This window comes from Pipra filicauda, unplaced genomic scaffold (genome assembly GCF_003945595.2).
Source record: "Pipra filicauda isolate LSUMZ 115617 unplaced genomic scaffold, ASM394559v2 scaffold440_size556015_pilon, whole genome shotgun sequence".
Taxonomy (NCBI): Eukaryota; Metazoa; Chordata; class Aves; order Passeriformes; family Pipridae; genus Pipra; species Pipra filicauda.
In genome coordinates this window covers 173,900-200,592 of record NW_024104577.1, presented here as the reverse complement: position 1 = coordinate 200,592, position 26,693 = coordinate 173,900, and the positions used below count along the sequence as shown (strand labels likewise).

The following is a 26,693-nucleotide window of genomic DNA, read 5'->3' as shown; positions in this document are numbered from 1 at the left end:
AGAATTATAATAGCTGCATCAAATAATTAGATGTATTCTTAGAACTGATTATTCAGTTCACAGCTTCCAGTGGTGCCTATGAATTCCAAAGGCAGAGTTTGCACAAGCAACTTCACCAGCATTTGTTAAATGCAGATTGTGTGCTTGCATTGCTCAGTTGTCTGCAGAGAGGGTGAAACAGTTATCAGTTCACTTTTTTTTTACACATTCACATTAATTTTAAATGGTTTATGGGTACTTACTTCTCTTAAGTGTATTTGAAAGTAATCACCCTTTAGTTATAGGTAGTGTTAGGTCACATTACTGAATTCTTTCTGCAAACTCTACTTAGATTACCTAGAATGTGATTACATCTAGGCTTGGAAATTTTGATTAATAACAAATGTTGAATTGTGCCTTCTAATTTAGAAGTCATATACATTATTAGAAACTCAACTGTAGTATACTCATCATCCTAACAAACTTATACCACTCTGCAGCTAATTGCACTCAACCCATATCTTACACCCGCTGACTTGACAGTGTGATATTAATATTTTTCTGGATAAACTTTGCAATGGGATTTACATATCCTACAAGAATATGTCCAAGAATATGTACAAGCTCTGGCTTCTTGTGCACCCCCTCACTGGCAGAGCATGGGAAACTGAGAAGTCCTTAGGGTAAGCACTGCCCAGCAACCACTAAAACATCTGTGTATTATAACATTAATCTCATACTAAATTCAAAACACTTCACTGTACCAGATACTATGAGGAAAATTAACTCTATCCCAACTAAAACCAGGACATAGCTTTATTACATTCACACCTTATCAAGTACACCACTTCAGCAGAGAAATGTAAGCTATTTGAGGTCACTTCTACAGTTTCATACTGATAGTGTTTCTCCTGATGCTTGCACAGAAAAATATGTGCTTCTGTCTGAATTAATTTAACTATATGGTAGTTTCATTGTTTAATTAGTCTTTCCTTATTGAATCAGTAAGTATTGCAGGCTTAGTCCAGTCCTCCATCAAATAAAGCAGATTCAGTTACACTGGAAGTGCAAGAAACACTCCCCTATCTGTTGGAGGTCACTGAAAGGATAGGCTTCACAATGCCCTCTTTCTTTTGAGCCATTCTAGATTGTTTTGTCAAAGCAATGTACTGTGTTTAGAAGACTATAAGCTCTAGTTGTAGTGTAACTTCCATGACAAAAACCCTTACAAAAATTATTAGTGAATTTATGTGGCTCTGTCATTTCTATTTTCATTATTAATCTTGTAAAAGAATAATAATAATCTTCCTACTAATAATATCAATAAAAATAGTATGTTAAACCTTAATTCAATAGTTTTAAAAATTGTTATACTTGGTAATTTTTATTCAAAGCAATTTTATTGGGTAAAACGTGCCAAGATGGATTAACACTGGATGAAAGTTAAAATGTAATAGTTTTAGAATTTTTTTCCAGAATGAATAAATACAGTCTAAATAAATGCAAATATTTTCAGAATAAAAAGTAACATTCAAGTGTGTTTCTTTTAGTAACTGTAACAAGTATACAGTGTAAAGGCCAGTGTTTATCTTTTTTATAGACCTATTTTTAACAATCTTCTTAAAATGCATGGCTCACTTTCAAAAAATCAAATATATAGAATGCTGTGAAAACTTTAACCAAAGGGAAAGAAACCTGATTTGCCCAGTTACATAAGTTAAGATTTTAATTTTTTACATCTTACATGGAATAAGAGCTAATATCATTTAGCTGCTGAGTAGAGAATGGTATAATTAGAATGTAGAAGAGCCAAAACTTCATGTAACAACATAGCTCCTGGGTAACAACTGTTGCTGCTGTTTCTTGTAAGCTCTTTTTGGTCCTAACCAGTGATCAGAATCACTGGTTAGAGATAGTCTGAAGATTTTCCCTACCCTGGAAGCTGTGTGGATATTATGATTTCTTCACTGAGGTGAATCCATATCAAGATACTGGTGTGGAATAAACTTATAAGGAAAGGAACTGCTATATCAATCACAGATGTAATAACTCATATTAAATAATAGTAATTATATCCACAACATCTCTACTTTTGAAAAGTGCTTGTGTCCTTTTGTGGAACTATATGGAAGAGTACAGTCAATATGTGTGACAATTCATATATTCTATTGCTCTGTATTAGCTTGTTGGAAGATTTAAAGCATATGACACTGAGTGATGGACTGATTTAATGCATTAACTGTTGTCCAGAAAAACTCTTTGTGGGAAGCGCATAATTTAGGGCATGGAATAATCATTATTTCTTTCTTTATTTGGATAGAACAGTATATGGCATTCTGCCATTTGTAAAATATCATCCCACTTTCATTATACATGGAGCAGTTAATGCACAGAGAGATGCCATTTTTTTTCCAAGAAAAAAAGATTTGTGTAATCATGTAATTGAAACTATAGGCAGCATAGAGTACACAGTTGAGGTAATATAAGAATTCCATATTTTTTATGCAATCCCTTTTGCAACCTCAGAGTTTTTCTTTCAATAGTTTCTTTTATTGGTTCTCTAAAACTATTTGAAAAAGCTTGTGAAACAGCATTTTCTTTTTGGTTTAATCCTCGCTAATGCATGGAACACAAAACTGCAGGGATTTCTGTTTCATTTTCCTACAGTCCATCCAATTTTGAATATCACAGAAAATTGTCCTTTAATTCTCTTTTCTTGAAAAGAAACATTTCTTGGCTATATAACAACATCTACGTGTTTGCTCTGGAATTCCAGCAGTTTTGTATGTATGTTGCAGCTGGAGTAATTAAGAATGTAAATTCAATTAGGTAGCATGTTTCTTAGTTAAACTTGCTACTCTACAGAGCTAGCAGTAGCAACCCAAATGGTTTTGTTTTGTTGCAGTTAATGGTATTAGAATAATAGCCACTGTAATCATGTGTCTTCTGCTATTCACTGATAATACAGGAATTAAACCAAAGCTAAACAAATTTCATTCAGGCAAATTTAAGTAAATTTCTGAGCTATCATTGACTTTCACATTGAAAACTACCTAGAACATTAGGAATCTAAGTCTTCATATTATTTAGGAGAGAGATGGAAGGCATCTAATTTATGGTAAGGACTGCACTGAAATCATTGAATATGGCTGTTTGCTGAAGTTATGCGCACTGTTGACAGATTATAATTTCCTTTTAACACCGTTATGGGAAGGGAGTGCCAGAGAATAAAACTGTCATCTTTCTGGAAGCCTATTAGCCACATATAGTTTTTTCATGTACGTATGTGTGTGTATATTTGCACATATGTATACACCCACATGCATTTGCACACTCATATTGCACTTATTCAGTAAATAGTTAAGAATTAATGGTTATTTAAATCTAGACAATATGTATATATTTTTCTTTCTCCAACTAAATGAACAGGCTTCTAAACAACAGGTATATAAATGATAGATATGTTGCCTTTCTTTGTGATCTTTCCTAACTTAAGGGATCCACAGTCAATTTCTAAGTCACTGTAATAAGCTGTAACTCTCAATAGTCATTTTCCTCCACTTCTGTTTGAAATGTCAAATGTCTCATTTGATCTTTCTTCAGCTGCCAAATTAGAACTTCTTGGTGCAAATACAAAGGTAGCTGGAGAGCCTTGGCCATAGTCATGAGCCAAGTACAGTGTTATGACAGCCAAAGTCACACTGACAGACCCCTTTTTTTGGATATGAAATTACTTAAGGCTTGTGCCCTAAGTGAGACTCAAAGTGAAACTATCCCACCAGTCTTGGGAGAAATGCAGAAAGGAAAGTACAATTCCGCTTTCCTAATGCTCCCTTCAGACTGTAATGAACTGTTAACTTGACCTGATTTTAAAATTGTAATAGTTCTCATGGGATGGGGAAACAAGAGCTTTAGAGTTCTATTGAAATGGCTGTATAAATAAAACATATCAGTGAGAGAATGACTATTAAATCCTGTATTAATCTGGTTTGAGCGGGAAATTTCCAGAAGGTTAAGCATGCTCTATGTGAAACTGAGAGGTCATACAACTAATAATGTGCTGTGTAATTTCTGAAAACTGAGCCCTTTTCCAAAACTAAATGGGGTCAAAAGGTATACTGTGTGACAGATGGAGCAATTGCATATAAAATGCAAAGAAATGGCATCAGCTTAAGCAGTAGTGGATGATTTTTTGCTGCCATTAGAGGCTTCAGAGTGAATACCTAATATGCAACCCCTGGTAAACTGCATGCATGGGACCTGCCTGTATTACATATATATGATACGTATTATCTGACTGGAGGAAGATGTAGCATAAATTGTGAATACATCTGGGACAACTTGCAACCCTAGAAAATCTGTTTCTGAATGAGATTTTTACTCATTATCCAAAGGAAATGTGAGCCAGAGGACATGCTTACAGCAGGGTAACTTCTTCATTTGTGATATGTATGCGTGACATTGAGAATAAGTCTAGAAATACAAGGTGACTGTACATCCATAGATAAATGAAATCAACTACTTTTTAATAGTTTATTAATGCATGGGTGAGTGTTTCAAAATTAAAAAGTCTTAAAGAGAGACATTTGCTGAATTAATGGTTATAACTGCATTGCTCATAGATCTTCTTAAAGAGGAAAAAAGTAGCCCACATAAAGGGCTCCTTCTTCATTGAGACTATGCTGATTGGCACCATTTTCAAAATGGGTCATGTATGTCTGTGTTATTCTGTATCTGTACTATCATGGTATATATAGATATAGATAAATATATACACACACATACACATATAGGAAAAAAGAAGCAGTTTCTGACAGGCAAAAATCCTTCACAAATGGAGTTTGACAGAATTCAGTAAGGCATGGCACCCTGCTTTTTTCACTCAACAGTGAATGGAATTGTAGGAAAAATGAAAAGAGGTCACCTGGCCTTTAATATACATGTTTTGAAGTCACATATTTTTCTAGTTGTCATTAACAGTAAGACCTTTTTCTAAAACAGGAACCTTTACTTAAATGTATTCTTCAGGAGAGCTGTGAATCTACCACGTATGTGGTTAAATAGTTCCTAGCCTTGACTATTCAGAAAAATTATTTCCAATCCTATTTATATTTTTTTCTTTGTTACTTTTCAGTGTCATGAAAAGTGAAACACAAACCTTACAAACCCAGAACTCCACTCAAACACTAGATTTGTCAATAGAGATACTTGGGGAATTCAGTCTTTAGTGCACAAATCAACCCCTGCTATCTGCCCTGCTCCCTGCTCTACTGCTGGTTCCTGGGTTGCTGTTAAAATTTACTGTCTATGTTTCATGTGGGATGAGTGAGTAAACACTTCTTAGACTGGAGAAGGGTCAAATCCTATAATACAGTGATAATGTATGCTTGGTGTATGGGAATCCAAGGCCAAAATTGTTGCTCCTGTGATTTGGGATAAGGGGGATATGTGATGTTGGGAAAAAATTGCCTGAACCCTGAACACTCCTGAAAGAAACCCTAAAGCAGAGGGAACTGCTAATCTGTGAGACAAGCAGTTGTTGCAGTAGGGAATTCTTCTGAGCCATGGGAGATTCTGAGTTACATTTCCATTCACTCTCCTAGATTAATACCCAGAAGTGCAACCTTAAGCTAACCATAGAGGCATAGCAAGTCTTTTTTTCTCTTCTTACAGAAGTTTCCAGACAAATGAATTGGCATTTTTAATAAAAAACCACAACATGGTTGCAAAATTCAAATTTTTGCTCTCTGTATTAGGTACTATGTTTCTGGAAGCTTGTATTTTTGAAAGATCCCTATAATTTTTCCAAAAAATGCTCCTGAGTATCTTACATGGTTTTGGAGCTACTGAAATAATTCCAACAATAACAGTTCTGTTCTCCTCAGGCAGTTTTAATACCAAACCAAGTTTTCATTACCCACATGGCTTGTATCAGCAATAGTGTGGCCAGCAGGACGATGACAGTGATTGTCCCTCCATACTCGGCACTGGTGAGGCCTCACCTCAAATCCTATGTTCAGTTGTGGGGCCCTCACTTCAAGAAGGACGTTGAGGTGCTGGAGAGTGTCCAGAGAAGGGCAACAAAGCTGATGAAGGGTCTGGAGCACAGGTCTGATGAGGAGCAACTGGGGGAGCTGGACTTGTTTAGCATGGGGAAAGGGAGGCTCAGGGGAGATCTTATGGATCTCTACAACTCCCTGAAAGGAGTCTGTTGCAAGGTGGGGGTCAGTCTCTTTTTCCAAGCTAGAAGGGATAGGGCAAGAGGAAATGACCAGTGAAAGTTGATTTTATATTTGGCATATGATGATAATTTTTTTAATCAAACAATTAGAAGACTATCTCCCTGTGGGAACTAAGATCAAAATGTACGTGTTTTTAAACTTATATCTACATGTATTTAATGGCTATGAATAATTATTTCTAATTAATATTTTACATGAATAAAAATAGTTTAAGGGCAATCTATGGATGGAATACTTAATTTTATTTTGGTAGCACCTGAGAAAGTATTCAACCTTCATTGGGCTATAACTGATTTGGAACAGTATTTAATAAAAGGACAAAACTTGGATGGTGACTGAGATTTACACCCTGTATCTAACACTTCTGAAAGTAATTATAGTTTAGAGAACACTTATATTTCATTGACAGTGATATTTTGCATAGTTAATTATGTATGAATTTATATAATGAATGCACTTATAATTGTGTACTACATACACAATGTCTTGTGTACAACTGCATTGAAGATGCACACTTTATGTGGAGACAGAGTATCAGTCACTGCTTTTCACGTTTTGACTCACTAATCGTCATCACTGCCTATATAGTGGCAGTATTTCCAGAAAATACCTATAGAAAACCTGTGTTCTTTTCGTATCAAGAAGACAAGCAAACCAGTACACAGAACCCAAAACTCTAATTATTAACAAACCTTAAGTACTTCAGTAACAACTAAAGACATTCTGACTTACAGTCATGGACTAAGCTTTACTTGTACCCTTGAATTCTGAGGGATATAAATGTAGTTAAATAGTAGAATTTAAATAGTAGAATAAAAGGCAGTAATAAAATAATTATTTTTTTAAAATATGATGTATCTCTGACATATTTAGACTTCATACATAAAAAGGTTAATAAAGTATGCTGCTCTTTGTCAGTGTGTCTTGAAAACATGCTTAAAAATTAAGACAATTCAAGAAAATAGTGGTTAGAGTCGTGACTATTTCTTTTGTAGCCATATATAATTTCTAAGCTAAATTATAAATTGAGTTTCCTATTCGTGTTTCACTCATCAAGTAACCATTTACATTACAGAGGGCTACTTGCTAAAGGAGTAAGCACAGTGTAGTAGAATGTTGGGTGCAAGGATAGCTTGGTGTGGTTTTTTTTTAATTAGAAGACAGAAGTATTGCCCAGGGAGAGGGATGGCAAAAACTATGTTTATTTCCTCTTCCTCCCATAAGAACAGGCTATGACATGTATGAACATAAGTGTTTATGTGTGTGTGTGTGTCTGTATGTGTGTGTGTGCATGTATGCACTTCAAAAGTATTTTAAGAAAGCATATCGAAACGAATTAAAATATATTCTTTACTAAATCTTCTAATAAATAAGGACAAGTTCTTCATCATGGTAAGTAACTGTTTTCAGTTAATTTCCAGGTTTTTCTAAGAGCATGAAATCTGGTATGGCATGAACCAAGGCTGGTTTTGGACTGATTTCAAGTACCAGTTTCATGTCTGAGATTGACTCAGCTTTGCTTCACTCTTGTTTACAGTCTGTTGTTTTAAATATCTTTTTGCTCATATGAGAAACAAGATTGAATTTTTAGGAGGTCTTTATGGTTTGTCTTGGTCCAATCAAGCTGTGTAAGACTCAATGATAATTTTATTTGCATTGGTTCAATGAAAAATTCAGATTTTGGCTAATTAATAAATCCTAATGAAGATGAATAAAATGTTAAGTCATTGAAGATGGTACCTGAAGGAATTATTTCTTCAAGGTTATGGAACAGAGTAAAACAAATTGCATTTCTTATGTAAAAACATAATTTGGTGATTTTTTTAATATACTTTTTTGGTTTATATTCTTTTTTAATAGCACATTAATTTTGGTTTTTGCAGAAATCACTTTTAACTGAAGTACTGCATTGTCACAGAATATGATACATTTTTTCAAATATTTTCAATTTGTTCTTCTTGACATTTTATGTTTATGTGCAGTTTGCATCTTTTTTGTTTTTCAATTTCAAATGTAACAGATTTTGACATTTTTGTTACATTTTTTTGTACTAGTGGTTTTTAATTTTTGAGAACCTGCTGGTTTTGAATTCTCTTTTTTCCCTTTATTCTCCTCCTCACTATGATCCCAGGAGCCAACACAAAGAAAAGCGCAGATGATATAACCAGTAATGATCGTGGTGAAGATGAAGGTATTTTTTGTTTTTTCAAAGCCTGATCCTGATGCATGAACATAAACTTTTCAATTTTTGTTATAATTATAATAATAATTATTGTTATTGTTATTGCTGTTATTTCAACATGATTTTTAGTCCCTCATTTGCAGAAGCTCACCTCAGTGTGCTTCTTTGTTTTCTTCTTTAGAATTTACTTTCATTGTTTTTCTTTTTAAAATCCAAATTAGCATATAGATGACTGCAGCTCCTCTGTGACATAGGTGTAAAGTTTATTACTAAATATGTGTGAAGTGAGTAACATAAGTGTTATTTAAAACCACATACTTTCCCCCCTCTATTCTTTCTTAGGTTGGGAAAATGGAATTTAAAATCATGCATGTGGTCTTTTCCCTCCTACCCGTTTTGTAAATTCACTTGTTTGAAATTCATGAAAAAATTCACATAAATCCTTCCTTTCACTTTCACTGTTTCCCCAGTGCACATGCTGTACATTGATGCAGTTGAATTGTGCTTTGTCTTTGCTATTTTTATTTACTTATTTATTTTTTTTCTCACAGGATGTGGTTTATTTCAGGACACAAAAATAAAGGAAGCTGTTGATGTTGCTTTATTGTTTTTTTCCTGTAATCAGCTAGCCTCTGAGACACATTCGTTCTGACTCTGACCACATTCCCACTGAAATCAGTAACAATCATTTTCATTGACTTCATTCAAAGTTGGATTGGATTCCCTGAAAGGAAATGTTAAAAGTTCACAGTGAAGTACCCCAGAAAAGTTTTAGAAGGAAATACTTTTTTCCCTGTCTCGACACAGTGAATCTATTTAGGATGCACCAAAATATAAAAAAGTCATTAAATCTTCCTCTATTCTCACCCTTCCTTTTCACTGAAATTATACTGACATTTTATTTTACTTCACATATATACCAAATTAGGAAAAAAAAATTAAGTGAGAAAATAACAACTTTGGTTTTGAAGCAATGTGTTTCTAAATCCTCTCATGCTTGGACAATCCAAAGTGTTTTTCCATGTCTTTTTTTCCTGTTTTTTTCTATCTGACATCAGCTCAAATAACTTCAAAACATATGTCCTCTCTGTTTCCCTTATAACCCTACATATTGCAGTGAGGATACTATCACCTCTTTTCCAGGGAGTTCAGCTCGATTTTAGCAACCCTATCCACATACAAAATATCATAATAAAAATCTCAGATTTTTGATTCACTCTGGTTGCCTTCTGCTATACCACCTTCATTGCTGAATTACACTATTTCCTATAACACAAAAATGCTGTGCAGAGTACTGTAAAATTACTCTGTTATTTTCTGATTATCACCTTCCTATTTCTGTGCAACCTATGCTTTTTTCAGATGGTGGTATTATCATTTCTATACCAAATTCGGAAGTTAATTTTAAAGCAAAGGACAAATAACAAACAAAACAAAACTTGCTTAAAAAACCTAAAGATAAGTATTAGATTATGAACACATTTTTATTCAGACTTCTTTAGAAAATGTTAGGGTTTCATTATTAGCAAGGGTATTCACTTCAGATCTATGCACATAAAGCATGGAGCTAATTTCCTTTCTGTTGAAGCTAATCATGTTCCTGTTGAAGGGGAAGAGGAAGCCTCCAATTGACTTCAGCGGTGAAAGATTCAACCCTGAGAAAGAACTATGTAATAAAGAGGGATTACATACAACAAATCATGCCATGAGACTTGGGGGGGACAGAAGGGAAAAGTAATTCAGTAACACAAGTCATTGTGTTAAATGACAGCTGCATTTTTTTTTTTTTTGAGGGCTTAGTTGTGCCTTTGGAAAAGAAGCACTTTTACCTACTTTGCTGAAAATGCTGAGAATAAAATTACATCCACTAGAATGCACCTCATTGCTTTATATGATGTGTAATGGCTGTGTTACTTTTTTAGTCATTGGAATTAAAAGGATCTTATCACAAAAACTTTTGTTCTGTTGGTAAAGTACAAGGCCTAAAATACTACGTGTTAAGTACATATCTTTTCATATAAATGAGGCAAAACTAACAAGCCTTAAACTCTGACAAGTTGTACATTGGAGCTTGGACATACGCTCCTACACTCAGCTGGAAATTCTTGATAGTTAAGGTAGTACATACACATGAGTAAAATAAAAATGGGACATAGGAATTTGACCAGTGAAAATTTCTCTTTATGTATGCTCAAATTAGTTCCACATATTCAAAACATTAAATATCTGGTACATCATTGCTGATCACATTTTTTGTGTCTCAAAGTATTTCCTAACAAACCTGGGGGGAAGGAAGAGTTTTGGAAGGTTTTCAAACCCAAGTCCTTGTCTTCTAGATGTTCAGCTCCACTTCCCTTCTCCACTCTTCAATATATACCTATCCTACCCAAAAGAGAACACCGCTTTTCCTTTTTTTTTTCTCAAATCCTGATTGAATAATCAGAGATTCTTATTTTTCTTGTATGTTTTGCTGTATACTTGAAAGAAGTGCTCTGATTCCATGCATATACACTGAATTATTTGTAAAATGTTTGAATATCTAATGGTGGCTTGCTAAATTGCTCCCTACTTTATAAAGGATCTTAGCCCCTGTTCCCACTGTTTTTGTAGAGAACATAAGTTCCTAATCTAGATATCCTGAATCATCTCTGGCATCAGGAACCATTCATCTGGTCCTAAATATACTCCAAATCATTGATTAGTGCATCTTTGTAATGCACTTGGAAATATCAAAATATTACTGTCAATCTCATTTATCTTTCTTTTAGAAATAAAGACCCAGCTGTTTACCTGTTTGAAAGTAGTCAGGAGTGGTTTTGCATATACAAAAGATCAACAATACCATTAATTCAAGGATGTTCTTTGAGGGTTAGGTACCATGACAAGGAAAAGTACTATACAAAAGACACAGTTTGATTTAAATACAAAAAAAATCTGGGCCGTGAATTCACATAAATCCTCTCTGTTAACTCCTAGGTTATTTGAAAGAAGGAATAGTCCACTTCTATCAGAACTATTTGATTTTGTGATATTATCTTTTACTGAACTATTGGGAATATAGTTTCAACAGTTATGCCCCAGTGAGGAATGGGAAAGTATGGATCATTAACATAATTTCATTATTAGATGCACAGATGTTTCTAAGTTGGCATATACTTGAATGAGAATATTCTAAAAAAGACAAGATTATTCCATAATTTGATTTTCCTCTTTAGGCTTTGAGACGTTTATGTTCAAATTAAATTTCTTGTAATTTTGAAGGCATTTCAAATGTTCTGAGAACATTTCAGAGGAAATAGTACTTGAAATTTGAAATTATAAATACTAGGCTTGTAGGATGATCCTGAACTCTGTAAGCTAGCTGATTAAAATGGTGGTGATGACACTGAAAACATAGGAAATAATTAAGACTATTTTTAGCACTGTTATAAATTGCTAATGCCATTTTCCTTATTTTTTTATTACTTTATTGTGTTTTCCTTACTTGAATTTTTTCAGACATTCATGATCAGAACAGCAAGAAACCCGTTATGGTCTACATCCATGGTGGATCTTACATGGAGGGTACTGGCAATATGATTGATGGCAGCATTCTCGCAAGTTATGGAAATGTCATTGTTGTCACTATCAATTACAGGCTGGGGGTTTTAGGTAAGTGATTCTTTTCTTCATAGAAATATTTGCATAGAAATATTTTATTGCTGAATTTTTCTATTGATCAATCAGAGGCCCTTGGGTCAGTTTCTATTTTAAAAGAGACCATTCTCGTTGATGGATTTTGAATTCTGTTCAATATTTCTTGAAAACTGGGCTAGACTACATTCTTTTTGACAACCGCCTTCACCTTAGACAGAAATGACTGGAAATGTGTAATGTTTCAAGAACTAGTATCTTTTTCTTATTAAAATCATCTCGATTCTGTGTAAAAAAAAAAAAAAAGAAAGAAAATTAATCAAGAATGAGTACTCACCAGTTTCAAAACAGTAGGCAATGATAGGAAGAGGGAAAATGTTACTATACAGCTTCATTTATTATTTTTGTGTGCAAACTGTTTTTTAGCACAGAGGATGTAGAGGTAATACAGAAGAGAAAGGCTATATACCCTGATTGAATTTATGTTGCAAGTAATAGGCAATCAAGAGGTTTCAAGGAGTACTGTGAAATTATCTTCCTAAATATAAGGAACTCCATAATCATGAATTATAATACTGAGAGAAATTAATACTGCTATCTTTCAAACAGGAAAAAATAGCTGCATCTTCTTGACATAAATATTCCTCTGTCACCATTAGACTGAATAACAAAATAACCTTAGATCCATGACAATTGATCAAAAATCTTTTCTGCCTTCTCTGTTTTCCAGTTTCTGCATGTTAGCATGTACCAAGCTTTTGTCTAAATTAAGATTAATTTATTTATTGAAGTTCCTTTTACATAGGAAAATAAAAAAAAATGCAGATAAAACCAGACATTAGAAATATTTTTCATCTTCATGAAAAAGCTTATAGTTTGTATAGAATAGCATATAGACTGCTCAAATGCTCATATTTCTGGCATTTTTGATACACAAGGTAAGGTATAGTTATTTAGTTTATGTGGCTTTTACAAGGATTTTTGATCTTGTGTTTCTTAATAGCAAAGCTGATCTATATTCTTGTCATGTACTATTTCAGAACACAGGGAACTTCTTTTGCTGAGTTATCTGTTCATGTTGTTAATGCATTTAGAAACTTTATAGTTCATCAGAGTACTGAGAATTTTTTTTCTTGTCCCTGATTTTGACTCTTCTTTAAATACAAAATAGCACTTTTTTTTCTATGATGGAAACAGATTTAAATATAAAGTCAGAATTATAATGAGATATTTTGGTATATTTATGCATGCAATCTTGGTGCTCAGAGAAAATAAAAAAAGACAAAAAAGTAAGTACTCAAGACACAAAAAAAAGAATTACTCTTTTTGTTGTCGTTGTCAAACGAAGTGTATACCCAGGAACTTGGTAGTAGTTATTTATCTGTAAAAAAGGTTATTTAATGGATCTCTTAAAAGGTTTTCTCTTGGTTTCTTAAAACTAACATTATTGAAGGATAAAAATTATTATAATGGTTTAAAATGTTTCATTGTCCAGCTGGCTCATATAAGTCTAAAGAAAAAGGTACAATATTTGCATTGGTGAATTGTTATTTTATGTATTTATATTGAAAACAAAATAATAGAAGGAATCAGAATGCTATATTTTTATATTGTGGTATTCAGAAAAAAACCCACAAAACAGAGGCATTCATATGAGAAACTGAAATATAATAATCATCAGGATTTTAAATGGATTAGAAAAAATACAGTGCTATATTTGGCATTAAATATTGCTTCTCAGCAGTGGCAAATGTAACTTTCAAGACTGTGGAATTTATTCTTTATTACAAAAGTCTATGTTTGACTTAGAAAAACAAAGATATTTGGAATATGTGTATAGCACTTTAAAAAACAGAGGAATTGTGTTTTATGAGTATATTTAGGTTTTCTCCTCCTGTGGGAAATGTAAATGTGATCACTGAGAACTAACTGGGTTCTGCCTAGACATTGGAAGATGGTAGGTGAATTGCATGTATTTTTGACTAGTTTCAAAAGTAAAAGAAAAAGAAAGAGAAAACACAATTTTCTTCAGATGGACAACCATGTGGAAAACAAACGATTATTCATAAAAGTTAAAAAAGTAGTATAATTATTATGACATAGAGTTTGAAGGTTAACAATATTTGTATCCTTTTCTTCTAGTCTGGATTATTGAAGGTTATATTTGCTTAAATCTTGTGTGGTTCAAATGCATTTGATTTGTAAGTTTATATAAGAGATCAAATTCAAACCTGTTGTTAATGACAGAGATGTATAATTCTATCAGTATTATCTCATCCTGTGATGAAGGAATATGCATTAAATTGATCAAATGCATATCTCTAGGAAAATTATCACTTGAATGGATTCTGAACGGTATACTCTCCAAAAATGTTAGTTCTGTTCTTGAGGTACATTAAATTATTTTTCTTTCAGTCTATATGGTGCAATTAACAGTAGTAGATACAAAAAATATTAGGACTGCATAGATAATCACTGGATGATGTTAGAAAGACAAATTATAGAAGCATAGAATGGTTTGGATTGGAAGGGACCTTCCAGGACCATATAGTCCAACCCCACTGCCATAGGAAGGGACATCTGTTACTATATCAGATTACTCGAAACTCCAACCTGACCTTGAACACTTCCAATGATGGGACATCCACAGCTTCTCTGGACAACCTGTTTCAGTGTCTCCCCACCCTCATCACAAAAGATTTCTTTTGACCCTTGTCCTGCCACAGTAGACCTTGGTTAAAAGTCTCTCCATCTTTCTTATAAGCACCCTTTGTATATTGAAAGGCCCTAATAAGGTCTTACAGGAGCATTGAACAGACCTGATTCAGCCTTTCTTTATAGGAGAGGTGTTCCAGCCTTCTGACCATTTTTGTGACCCTCCTCTGAACCTACCCTAACAGGTTGTGCAAGTTTCGAGCTGGCTTCCCACCAAGTCTCCGAAACTTAACAACAGGGTCTGCTTCCCAGAGAGGGAAGAAAAAGAACCAAGCAGCCAAAGCTATAGCAAAAATATATATTTTACATATGAAACAGATATATACAGCGAGAATATTATATACCTATAACCCCAGAAACCCTAAATAGCTTCCTAAAGGGAAGAGGGGAAGGGAGGAGGGAAAAAGGACAAAATAGGACAAAAATGGACAAAACAGGTCTACACAATCTAAAAACCCGGTAACCAGCAAACTGAGGAACTGGCAAAATCTCACCAATTCCCTTGAGAGAAGCCAGATGGCTGGACACGACCCAGCACTCTTCCCTCACGCGTGGCAGATAACAGCAGACACTGTAGGCCTCAGCTCCAGATAAGCCAGACCGAGACAGGGACCCACCGTTCTCGAACCTCACTGGAAAGGAAGAGAGAGAGGTCCCTCCCGTTGGCTTTATTTATACCTCAAGTTATGTAAAGGAATAGCATGGAATACTTCCATGGTCACCTTCCTAGTTCCTTCCTGGTTACAAGCTGGTTTCCAGGAAGGCCTAGAGTGAAAACTATAACACAGGTCCATGCTTTTCTTGTGCTGAGGACTGCAGAGGTGGACACGGTACTCCATGCGGGGTCTTTCAAGACCAGAGTAGAGGGGGAGAACCACCTCCCTCAATCTGCTGACCACACTGCTTTTGATGCAGCCCATGATGTGATTGTCTTTCTGGTCTGCAAGCACATATTGCTGGCTCTTGTCCAATTTTTTCATCCATCATTATTCCCAATCCCTTCTCTGCAGACCTGTTCTTAGTCCATTCGTCTCCAGTCTGTACTGATACTGGGGATCGCTCCAATATGGGTGAAGGACCTTGCACTTGGCCTTGTTGAAATTCTTGTGGTTCACACTGGTCCACTTTTCAAGCTTGTCAAAGTCCAGTCCTTCTGCATGGCATCCCTTCCCTCTAGCATGTCAAGTAAAGCACTCAATTTGTGATGTCCACAGACTTCCTGATGGTGCACTTAATCCTGTTATCTATGTAATTAATGAAGATATCTGTTCAATTTAGTGACAACAGTGTTATGGTGGATCTTAACAAATTTCTTAAAAACATTCAGGTAGATAAAAATTGCTCTTTTTTTGTGTATTGATGGAGTCACATTGTTGTAGATGGCCACTCATAACTGTAGATTAACCAGTCATGATTTACCCTTGGTGAAGCCATGATGCTGTCTCGAATCACATTTCTGTCTTCCATATGCTTCAGTATAACTTCCATAAGGAACCATTCCATGATCTTATTGGGCATGGAGGTGAAGCTGACTGGTCAGTGGTTCCCAGGTCCTCCTAACATCAGTTTCGAAAACAGGTGTGATGTCTCCTCAGTCACTGGGGCCTTCCTCTGTTTCCCACGGCTTTTCAAATATAGTGGAAATTGGCTTAGTGATTACATCTGTTATTTCCCTCAAGACAGTGGGATGCATTTTATTGGGCCCCATGGACTTTTGTATGCTCAGGTTCCTCACCGATCTAAAATGGGAGGGCCTTAATTCCCCCAATCTCTACCCGAAGGAAGGGATTTGACAGATGCGGGAAGAGCAATTACCAGTGAAAACTGAGGGGCAAAATATTTTTTAGTACCTCAGTCTTTTCCACAGCATTTTTCACTAGTTCTCCTCTCTTATTTATTGAGGGGAGTACATCTTCCTTTTCTGAGCAATATACTGTTCTGAGCACCAGGGCTGTAGAAGCCCTTCTTGTCATTTCTTCATATTCCTCACCAAATTCAACTCCAACTCTGCCTTAGTTTTTCTGATCTCATCCCTATACATCTGGACATCATCTTTATCTTCTTTCTAGGATATATGTCCCTGGTTCCACTGCCTCAAAGTCTGGTTATAACTGAGAAACTGAAGATCCTAGTCTAAAATTAATGAAAATATACAAACATCCTAGTCAGAAAAAAAGCTTTTTTTTTTTTTTCTGATTTAGCTGTAACATGGTGACATCCAGGGTTATAAAACATTTTAACTGAATTATAGAGACAAATATCTTTATCTCGATCTTTTCTTCTTGCATCTGGTTAAAAACATGGCTAGGCTTTGCGAACGAAGATTTGGGAAGGGCTCTACCCACGTTTGCTACAAGAGCTCTGGTGGCTAAAGAGACCAATGCAAGATAGACAAGACCCGTTGCAAAAGGCACAGCAGAAAAACTCCTTGGATGGAGAGCTTTCCGAAGACTCCATAAAAGAGTCTGGCTAAATAAACACCTGAAGAAAAGTACAAAGATCAGTGTTTAGAGAGCCATTGTACTGTCTACTCTTTTATATAGGTCCAAATCATGGGTCATCTACTGCCACCATCTGCAACTCCTAGAACGCTTCCATCAACGCTGTCTCCATACAATACTAAACATCCACTGGTCAGATTATGTGACTAATATGTCTGTTCTTGAACAGGCAGCAGTTATGAGTCTTGAGGCCGTGTTGCTGAGAATCTGGCTAAAATATAACTCTTTAAATTATGCACTGAACAATGTTTATCTGTAACTCCAGCATACTCCCACTCTTAGAGGACTGCAGAGCTGCTCTGGAAATAATTTCCTCATCTCTCTGTCTCTCTCTGTGTTCAAGTAGCACCATGACAAAATAGCAGACAGCTGGATTCAAGACTTTTGAACCTTTAAATTATCCCTCTTTCCTTTGATTTAAGTATTTCTAGAATTTCCTGATATTTCTAGATCTCCAAGAATGCATGCAGCAATAATCTGCGTTGTTGATGTTATTTAGAAGACCGTATTTTCCCTTTGAGTATAAGTTTGCATTTAGCAAAATGCATTCCACGGTAGGCTCCTTTTGGGACAATAAAATAGAAAGATTTAGCTTTTTTTTCTACTTATTCTAGTGAGCACTATTCAAAAAGTGGAATGCTGCAGTGCTGTGTTTAGTTACTTGTTCACTTTAAGGTTTGTGAAGATGCTGCCTCTGCCCAGCTGAGCAGTTTCTGTTCCTACTCATACCTCACCACAATGGTGACTGAAGATTCTGCTGGAACTAGAGGGAATTGCTAAATTGTCCCAGTGTAAGGCAGTGCTCCTATATCTTGAAAACTTCGTTTCTGTAACACACAGAAGTTTAAATCCAATTGTCTCCCCACTCCATACCACATGATTTGAGCACTGTGTATGATGACTCTATTTTTTTACAATATGTTCAGGTTCTTCAACAGTTGAGTTGAATTTTCAAAATTCCCAAGCTATTTAGAGAGTTATTTAACAGAAATAATAGAAATTCATCAGAGTGGTTGGATTAGGCAAAACAGATATCCTAATTCAAAATAGGTTCTAATATTACAAAAAGTGGGATGTTTTGAATGATGTGGCTCAGTCTAGATACTGCTCAATTCCTCTTCAGTATCTACATTCTTATTCTTCATGGATATGCTTTAAGGAGTAACAACATCTTTCCACCCTAGCTATAGACACCGTTTTAGTGCCTTTTTCAGGATTATATTGGCAGGAAAAATACAAAAGAGGGATTAAAGTTTAGTATTGTTTTACAGTGACATGACCTGGATCATCTGTCTCATAGTGAGACTTCAATTTGCTGTTTCCTTGTTTAACTTGTGTAACAGTAAAAATTAAGTCTGACAACTCGGTGTCGCTCAAAAAAACCTGAAAACCAAAAACAAAACCAAACTTCAAAACAATAAAATCAAAGCCCCAAAGCCCTAGCACAATTTTTTATGCAGTTAAATTTAATCATGGTGTTACACACTTTGAAGAAAAAAATTGAAGCAATCGTCAAAAAGTTAACATATTTAAATATGAACTTGATCTTGTGTCAGCTATTAAAGACAAAACCAGAGATGATTTCTAGAAATATGAATCAGACATTTGGAAGCCAGAGTCTTATTACAGAAAAAATGGAAAGCCAAAACCTGAGATGAATTCTAGAAATATGGATGAGGTATTTTGAAAGCTGGAGTTAAATGAAACATCTACTGCAGTAAAATGAGACACACTCAGAGTTCAAAATTGTAAAATTGACTTAGCATTTCTGAGACCCCTGCACTTTAACATTTTCTTCCTCTTACAATTCCAATTCATGTAGATAAGGATAGACTATCTCTCATTTATCTTTCTTTTTGGCAATAAACATCCATTTAAAGTACTCTGTCTGCAAAGGCTGGACTTCCTTTTAGCAGAAATTATATACACATGCAATTACAGCTCTTTATAAGTAACCATATTAGACACTGCAATATAAATCAAGCGTTCAATTTACAAGGAGGCTCCATATTTCGAGTTACTGAGAACCTCAGCTTTTTTTATTTCATTGAGTACCTGGTTTTCAAATTAAAACACTGAAATAGTGTATGTTTTAAATGAACTGCTTATAATTTGACTAATCATTATAGTTCCCTTCCAACTGAGCTACATTCAGTTCTATTCTATTCTATTCTATTCTATTCTATTCTATTCTATTCTATTCTATTCTATTCTATTCTATTCTGTTCAGCAGTAATCAAATCAAGCAAGCAATATATGACCTCATGAGTCAGATTTTTTGTCATGTTGGCAGTGTACAGTACTCTACAATACGTTGAATTTTATCTTCAGTAGTGTAATTATTGTACAGAATTACTCTGCATTTTAAATTTTGATATGAAGGTATCTGTTCCCTTTGTGCCTCTGTACAGCCCTCCTCTACCTCCACTCGATTTCCACAGCAAACTTTGAGGTGATCTGGTAGAAAAGGCCAGAGGTAGTACAACATGGGAATGACCCAGGAGCTGGAGTGTGCTGAGTAAATCACAGTTTCATGCTTACACAAGAAAGGAGGTTTATTTAAGCTCATTAAGCTTATTCTGAATGTTTACATTGTTGAAGCCAATATAAGCTTCACTCCATTGCCTCACCTATCTCTCAGCTTCATGCAGATTTCCTGGCCAGTTTTGTCCCTGGCCTGTCTTCTCAGCTGGTTAATAATTGTGTTAGCTAATGTCAGTTTAAGTAGCTGATTTTCTAGTTCAGTGTAACTCCTAGCTTCCCAGAAATGACACCTGTAACTCCCATTGCTATCAACATGTTTTTCTAGACATTAGAATTATGAACTTTGATAATTCTTTTTTTTTCTGTAAATCTTATATTTTTCTCTTATTTTAAATCTATTATTAAGTCACAGAAATTGTATTTGCACAAATACAGCTCATAAACTCTACCCATATCCCATTGGGTTTGGACTGTCATGTCACTGCATCTTCTATTTCAAACATCAGAAGCAATGTGTACATTCATAGAGTTTCTAAAATCAGGTATATTCCTTTTATTGAGTGAGCGCATGGTACTGCTGTGATTGTGTCTTACAACCACAAATGCACTTATCAGCTTGTTCTGCACTCATGTGGCTTATTTTTACAGCATCTGAAGCTGTGTAACTTCTATATAATTCTGTAACAGGGCAAGTATGGGCATTCTTGAAATGTAATTGTCGAATTTAGCAAGAAACTTTTGACAGAGTTCCTCTTACCTAAATTGAACAAAATCTGCTTCCTTCAGACTTAATGGATTGATGCTGTTGACTTAGCTAGTAAAGTACGGTCTCATAAAATAATTTTAATCATAGCCTGTATAGTAAAACAGACCAAAAAGCTACAAGTCAATGTAAAAGAAGAGAAAAGGATATAATTTTTAGGTAATTCACTGCATTTTGACAGTTCAGTGAGCACATGGATGCTTGTGCATCACTCTGAACATACTTTCTTTAAGAACATTTTGTGTTAACTAAGATTTATAATACATTCTTTTCACAAGTTTGTACCTACTGTATGTGAAAGAATTAGAGGTCTGTGTTTTGAAATTATGTATTTATGCTAGGTTTTGGCAGTGTAAGAAGAGTGTCCTGATTTAATGAACACCTTCATAAATTAGGAGTATCTGTTACTTGTTCTGTCTCTTTTTGAGACAACTTCTTACACTGATATTCAAATATGGATAGAGTAGCTGAACTTTCAGTGGACAACAGTGAAGGCTTCTATATCGTTATAATAAATATGTGCAGAACACCCAATCAGATGTTGATCCTTCAAAGAAACAGTCTGATCGTGTGCATTAAATACTTCCAAAGGAAGAATCAAATGCACAAAATGCTGCACGTATTGATATAAATGTGTTACACGCAATTTTGAAAAGTAGATAAAGTCATTTAGAGTCTAACAAACCAAAAAGCTATTTTTCAAAACATTTTTTACGGTTGCCTGTAAAAACAAATGACAGTGAAAATATAAAAAATGCTGGTATAGTAATTATAACTTGTTCAAATCTCTGTAACTCTTTTGAAACTCACAAACATTTAGGTTCATTTTTGTGAGGTATATTTTGATGTAATTGAAAGCTTACTTGATAAAATTTCTGAACATGAATTGTCATCACATTGACTGAATTTTGTTTTCATGGTATATTTTAATATTAAGATTTTTTTATATATACATATATACATAATCCATAGTTAATCAGTTTATACAAAAGACATGGTTTTATAAAATATATTTTTTTTCTGAATATTGTATAAAGAATAGAGCAGCAGAATGACATCCCTTGACCTGTTGGTCACAGCTCTCTTGATGCTCTTTTGTGTCTAGGGCACAGTTGGGTTTCTAGGCTGCAACATCACATGACTGGCTCATGGCCAGCTTTTCATCCACCTAAACCTCCAAGTCCTTCTTCACCAGGCTGCAGTCAATGAGTTCTTCTCCCAGTCTGCATTCATGTCTGGGATTGCCCTGATTCAGGTACAGCACCTTGCACTTGGGCTTGTTGAACCTCATTGGGTTCACATGGACCCAGTTCTAAAGCTATTTATAAGGATTGTCTTGAATATTGCCCATAATCTCCATTCTTCATTTGTTTTTTTCTTTTTAAAATTTGGTATGCTATACATAAGTTCTCTTGTCAGCTTGGATCAAAAGAATTTTATTCACTGAAATCTGAAACTTTATTCTTGACTTTATTTCATTCAAAAGACATTAAAAGTTTTAGGATGTCGTTATATAACATTATATAATTTAGAGCATCAGTCTGAAATGCAATGATGATATAGTGATAATACATACATTGTTTATATTGAGCTTATACAGAAAAAAGAACTGTGGATGAAGTAGAAAAAGAACTGTGGATGAAGTTCAAGTGCACTGAAGTCAACAAAAAATTTATTGCTCAACTCAAATGGGTCAAGATTGAAATGTACTTAATCCCTGTATTTTATAAGAAGCCACCAACCTGATAGTCTGTGTTTAAAAACAGTTTTTTATAATTTTCTCAAAAGTGCATCATAGTATCATAAAATCTTATAATACTGGAAGGGACCCACAAGGATCATCACAGTCCAACTCCTGGCCCTTCACAGGACACCCTAAGAATCACATCATGTGCCTGAGAGTGTTGTCCAAATGCTTCTTGAACTCAGACAGGCTTGGTGCTGTGACCACTCCCCTGGGGAGCCTGTTCCACTGCCCAATCACCCTCTAGCCGAAGAATCTTTTCTAATATACAACCTAAACAGCTTCATGTAATTCCCAACCTACTTAGTATACTTTCAAGTCCTGCATCCAAGTCATTTATGAAGATGTTGAAGAGCACTGGGCCTAAGATGGAGGCCTGCAGAACCCCACTAGTGATATAACCCCATTTACTATAACCCTCTGCACTTGACTCATCAACCAGTTGCTCACCCATCCCATGAGATGTTTATTCAGCTGTCTAGAAAGATACTGTGAGAGACATGCTTTTAATATTATTATGAAGATCCTTACTGACTAAAATAAATGCATGTTAGATCTTGCAAGGGATTGCAATATTTTATACGGAAATTAGAAGAAAAAAAGTGAAGTGTAACTTAATCTAACCATCCCTTGGAAATGAACCTGTTAATCAGAATGGCAAAAGTGTGTGTGAGGAAAATGTCATTATGCTGCTCACAAGGAGGCAGGGGAGTATCATGCAGCGGTTCATAGAGTTAAAGCTGTATGATTACACCAACTAATTAAATGTACTCTTGGAAGGATAGCACAAAACAAAATCATTTTTTCCTAAATTATTTCAGACCTCCCATGTAATTCCTTTCAATCACAGACTGGCAGACACTGAAGGGTCAAAATATGTTTACTGCTTTGCAATGCCTATTCATACAGTATATGAATATACAGTATATATAGCTAAAAACGTGCTTCCAGTGTGATTTGGGGGTTTCCACTTTAGATAGACAATTTTTTTTTTTACTTTAAAAGCTCCAAAAGCCTCTGTAAGGTATCTGAGAATATTGAATGAATAAAGCTTTTCTAGTGAGGGGTGTAAAGTGTGTTATTCAATAGATATCTGCAGGTAAAGGTTAGCAGCTGAGAAAAGCCATCCATTTTCATCTTTTCACTTCTGCTTTTTAATTGAAAATTATTATTTCCATTTAGAGAACCAAAATAATGTGTTCTTTTGGCTTTCATTAGTGCCAAGTCTCCTGCAATTGCACTGGTTCATTTAAAGCTTACATTGATTAGGAGAATGCCTAGCAGTACAGGATGTAATAAAATGACTGTTGAGAAACTGGGAAGAAAAGAAACAGTTTTAGAATTTTCCATTTTTTTCCTCCCTATTTCTCACACAGACTGTGGATTGTATTATGTTTTTTGCCTAAAAATAAGTACCCTCACTTTGAGATCTAGGAAGGGGTAAAATAAATACCTATACTTCAGCAGAATTTAAGAGAAGAGAATAAAATCAGAAGGAACATAAGTTTCCTCACTGATACTATCATAATTTGCATAAAGTCAGATCTTAGACATCTAAAGAAAATCAAAACCAATCTCTGTAAGTATAATGAATAAATTTGTGTTTTCATTTCTACTAGAAATGTTAAATCAATGTTTAGCACTCAGGTATGTGACTGTTTTTGAACAATATCATAAGTATGACTTTTCATATTTCATTTGTGTTACATGTAAAAGAAATAATGTCTGATTGTAAATATTTGTGCTCTCTGAAAATATTTTTGCATTTTAATAGCAAGTAGGTACCTAACTCCCTTATGTCTCTGTTATGCTCCCATTAATAATGACTAATTGAGTTTCTATCAAAAGGTATTTCAGACAAGTAAAAGGTAACAAATAATACAGTGCTTTACACAGGTTACCTAGCCCACAACCAAACACCACACTGAGGCTAATTAATCATGAAAAAAATTTCATGCCCATATACTTTCAGTGGGATTGCATTAGTCCCTAGGAATATATAATCAGTGAAACTCTTCTTCTGTTGAGAATCTTTTAGGAAGAAATACTGTCATTAAAGCTTTATGTCTTTGATACAGATGACTTAGTTACTGTAAACTTCTAGAAGATTTGACTGTAAAGCTTCTTAACTTGTGTATCATTTTCCTTTTACCAAAGAAATATCAACAGAATTCCTGTTTCTTGGTCAGAGGGGAAATAAAACAGCAGCCAAAAAATCTCAGTCTATCTGCTGTTCTTATTTTACTGCAGAAAGTAGGAGGAATCAAACACATATTCTGCCCCAGATTCTTAATTGTTTTAATCAAGGACTTGGATTAGTCCTTGATAAAAATACAAGGAATTCAATTCTGAATATCCTTGAATAAAGGGTAGCTTACAGATGTTGCACTCCTAAAATAGAAGAGAGAACAAGCTATGACTCATAAGGTCCTAATTTCATCTTTACTTTCCCTTGCTCTTGGGAGAAATTATATTGCTTCAATTGATGACTTCTCAAAGAAGCAAAAGATTTCTCTTTTCTTCTAACATGGATTACAGTTGACAAATAGGGCAAACCTGTTTTTCCATAGTAGTAGCATGACAGGAGGATAATTGCTTTTCTCCATACAACCACAACCAGGATCTCTGAACCAATTTACATCATAAAGTCTCTTAGGACAAAACCATCTTGCTGATGGTTGGTTTATCCAGCGCCATGGCTGCCCATGTCTGTGACTGCAGCTTCTGTTCATGGCACAGAAATTATTAAAAGAATGAAGAAAAAAAGAGCTTTCTTTCTGTTGTGCATGAAATTAAGTGCTGTCAGATTGGCACCAACAGATCCAGGAACTTTGGAATGGTTTTGCCCTCACACTTCATAATGAAGGCGCAATACAGCTTCCACCTTGCAATGTACTTGCTCAGAGCTCATGGCTCTTTGTATCTTGTGTAAATGCACAGTTTTCACTCAACACTTTTTCTTTCAGAAGTGGTCTCATCTTCATTTGCAAATGCTGCAAATCTGTTTTTAAAAAAGAGCATTTTAATCACTTATCTGAGTGCATGGAAGTTTTTGCTGTTTGTCAGAAGAGGAGAATTTAAATGGGGCCTTTGTGAAAAACCTATGGACTCTCATTTATTTGAACCCTTTCACCAGCTTTGTTTCCCTCCTCTGGATACATTCTAGGACCTTCACATTCTTCTTATATCATGGGGCCCAGAACTTTACAGTACTCAAGGTGAGGCCCCACCAACGTTGAATATAGTGGGATAACTGTCCCTTCCAAATGCTATGTTTTGGTGCACCCTGGGACGTGGTTTTCTCTCTTGGCTGCCTTGGCACCCTGCTGACTCCTACAAAGTCTGCTGTCAACCAGCACCCCCAGATCTCCTGGAGAGCTGCTCTCTAGCTGCTCCCCTCTCAGTATATACCTGAGGTTTTTCCTGTGATTCTAGTCAAGGCTTAGTTGAAATGCAAGCTAATTTTACAGACATTTTTGTGCACCTACTGACACCAGAGAGTCATGCCTGTGGCTGATAAGAGAATAAAATCTAGCTAGCCTTCTACTTTTCTATGAGTGTTGTTGATTTATTTTATCTCTTAGGCACCTTTAAAAATCTAAAAAATAATAAAACTGTTATTTAATAAAAATCTATCTTCATAAGCTATATTTTTGTGTAAACTCAATATTTTGCCCCCTGTGTGACCTTCACAGAGGATATGAACATGGACAAAATTTATGAGAAAATATTGCAGAGATTTAATTCAAATACAATCTTCTAAAAGAGCAACTTTATAGTGAAGAAAAAATACGTTGGGCATGCCTGTCAAAATAACATAGAGCTTGAATTATTGTTTCTTCTTCATAACTGTGTTAAATATATTCAATAACCAATAGGACAAATTTTTCTCACATTTATGATGAAATCCTCCTGCTGTTTAAATCAAAAGGACTTTTACCTTTCAATTTAAGACATCCAGTTTTCACCTTCAGATTGCTTTCCTTAAAAGGCAATATCTTCTCTTACTACAGAGAAGGTCTTCCTTTTATTTTAACAACTTGATTCCTGTCATTTGCAAAGATCATAACAGGAAGCAAATCACTCCAAAAAAGAAGTATCTCAGTCTGGTAATCAGTTACGTATATAACTGAATTATCAAGGACAAATTGTCTGCATCTCTGCATCTGTCAAAAGGTGATACTTGAAAGAAGACAAAGTTCCCATATCCAGAAACACCTTCTATGTCATTTCAATGAAGAAAATTTACATTTAGAAACATAAAAAGATCAGTCACCACAGAACTTCTAAGTTGGTGGCATTTTACCCTTTCCATATTTTTGTTTTTTTCTGAAGGCAGTACTCAAAATGCATGACTTTCATATACCCTGCCTGAGGGAAATTAAATTGATGTCTTGGGGAAATGAATCATCTATATAATTTTCTATTTATAAGAAGTAAATGGAAGACA

At 34.9% G+C, this 26,693-nt stretch overlaps 1 protein-coding gene across 2 annotated transcripts in view; it reads left to right on the top strand.

Annotated features, from left to right (window-relative positions):
* The window catches only part of LOC113984666 (neuroligin-4, X-linked), a 181,039-nt gene that overhangs the window by 94,068 nt on the left and 60,278 nt on the right, over nt 1–26,693 (top strand). The window contains exons 4-5 of one of the 2 annotated variants that reach the window (XM_027714858.2): nt 8,353–8,412; nt 11,902–12,054. In XM_027714858.2, the coding sequence (XP_027570659.1) occupies nt 8,353–8,412; nt 11,902–12,054 (213 nt within the window). The remainder of the gene's footprint in view (nt 1–8,352; nt 8,413–11,901; nt 12,055–26,693) is intronic. The other variant, XM_027714859.2, reaches the window with a different exon arrangement.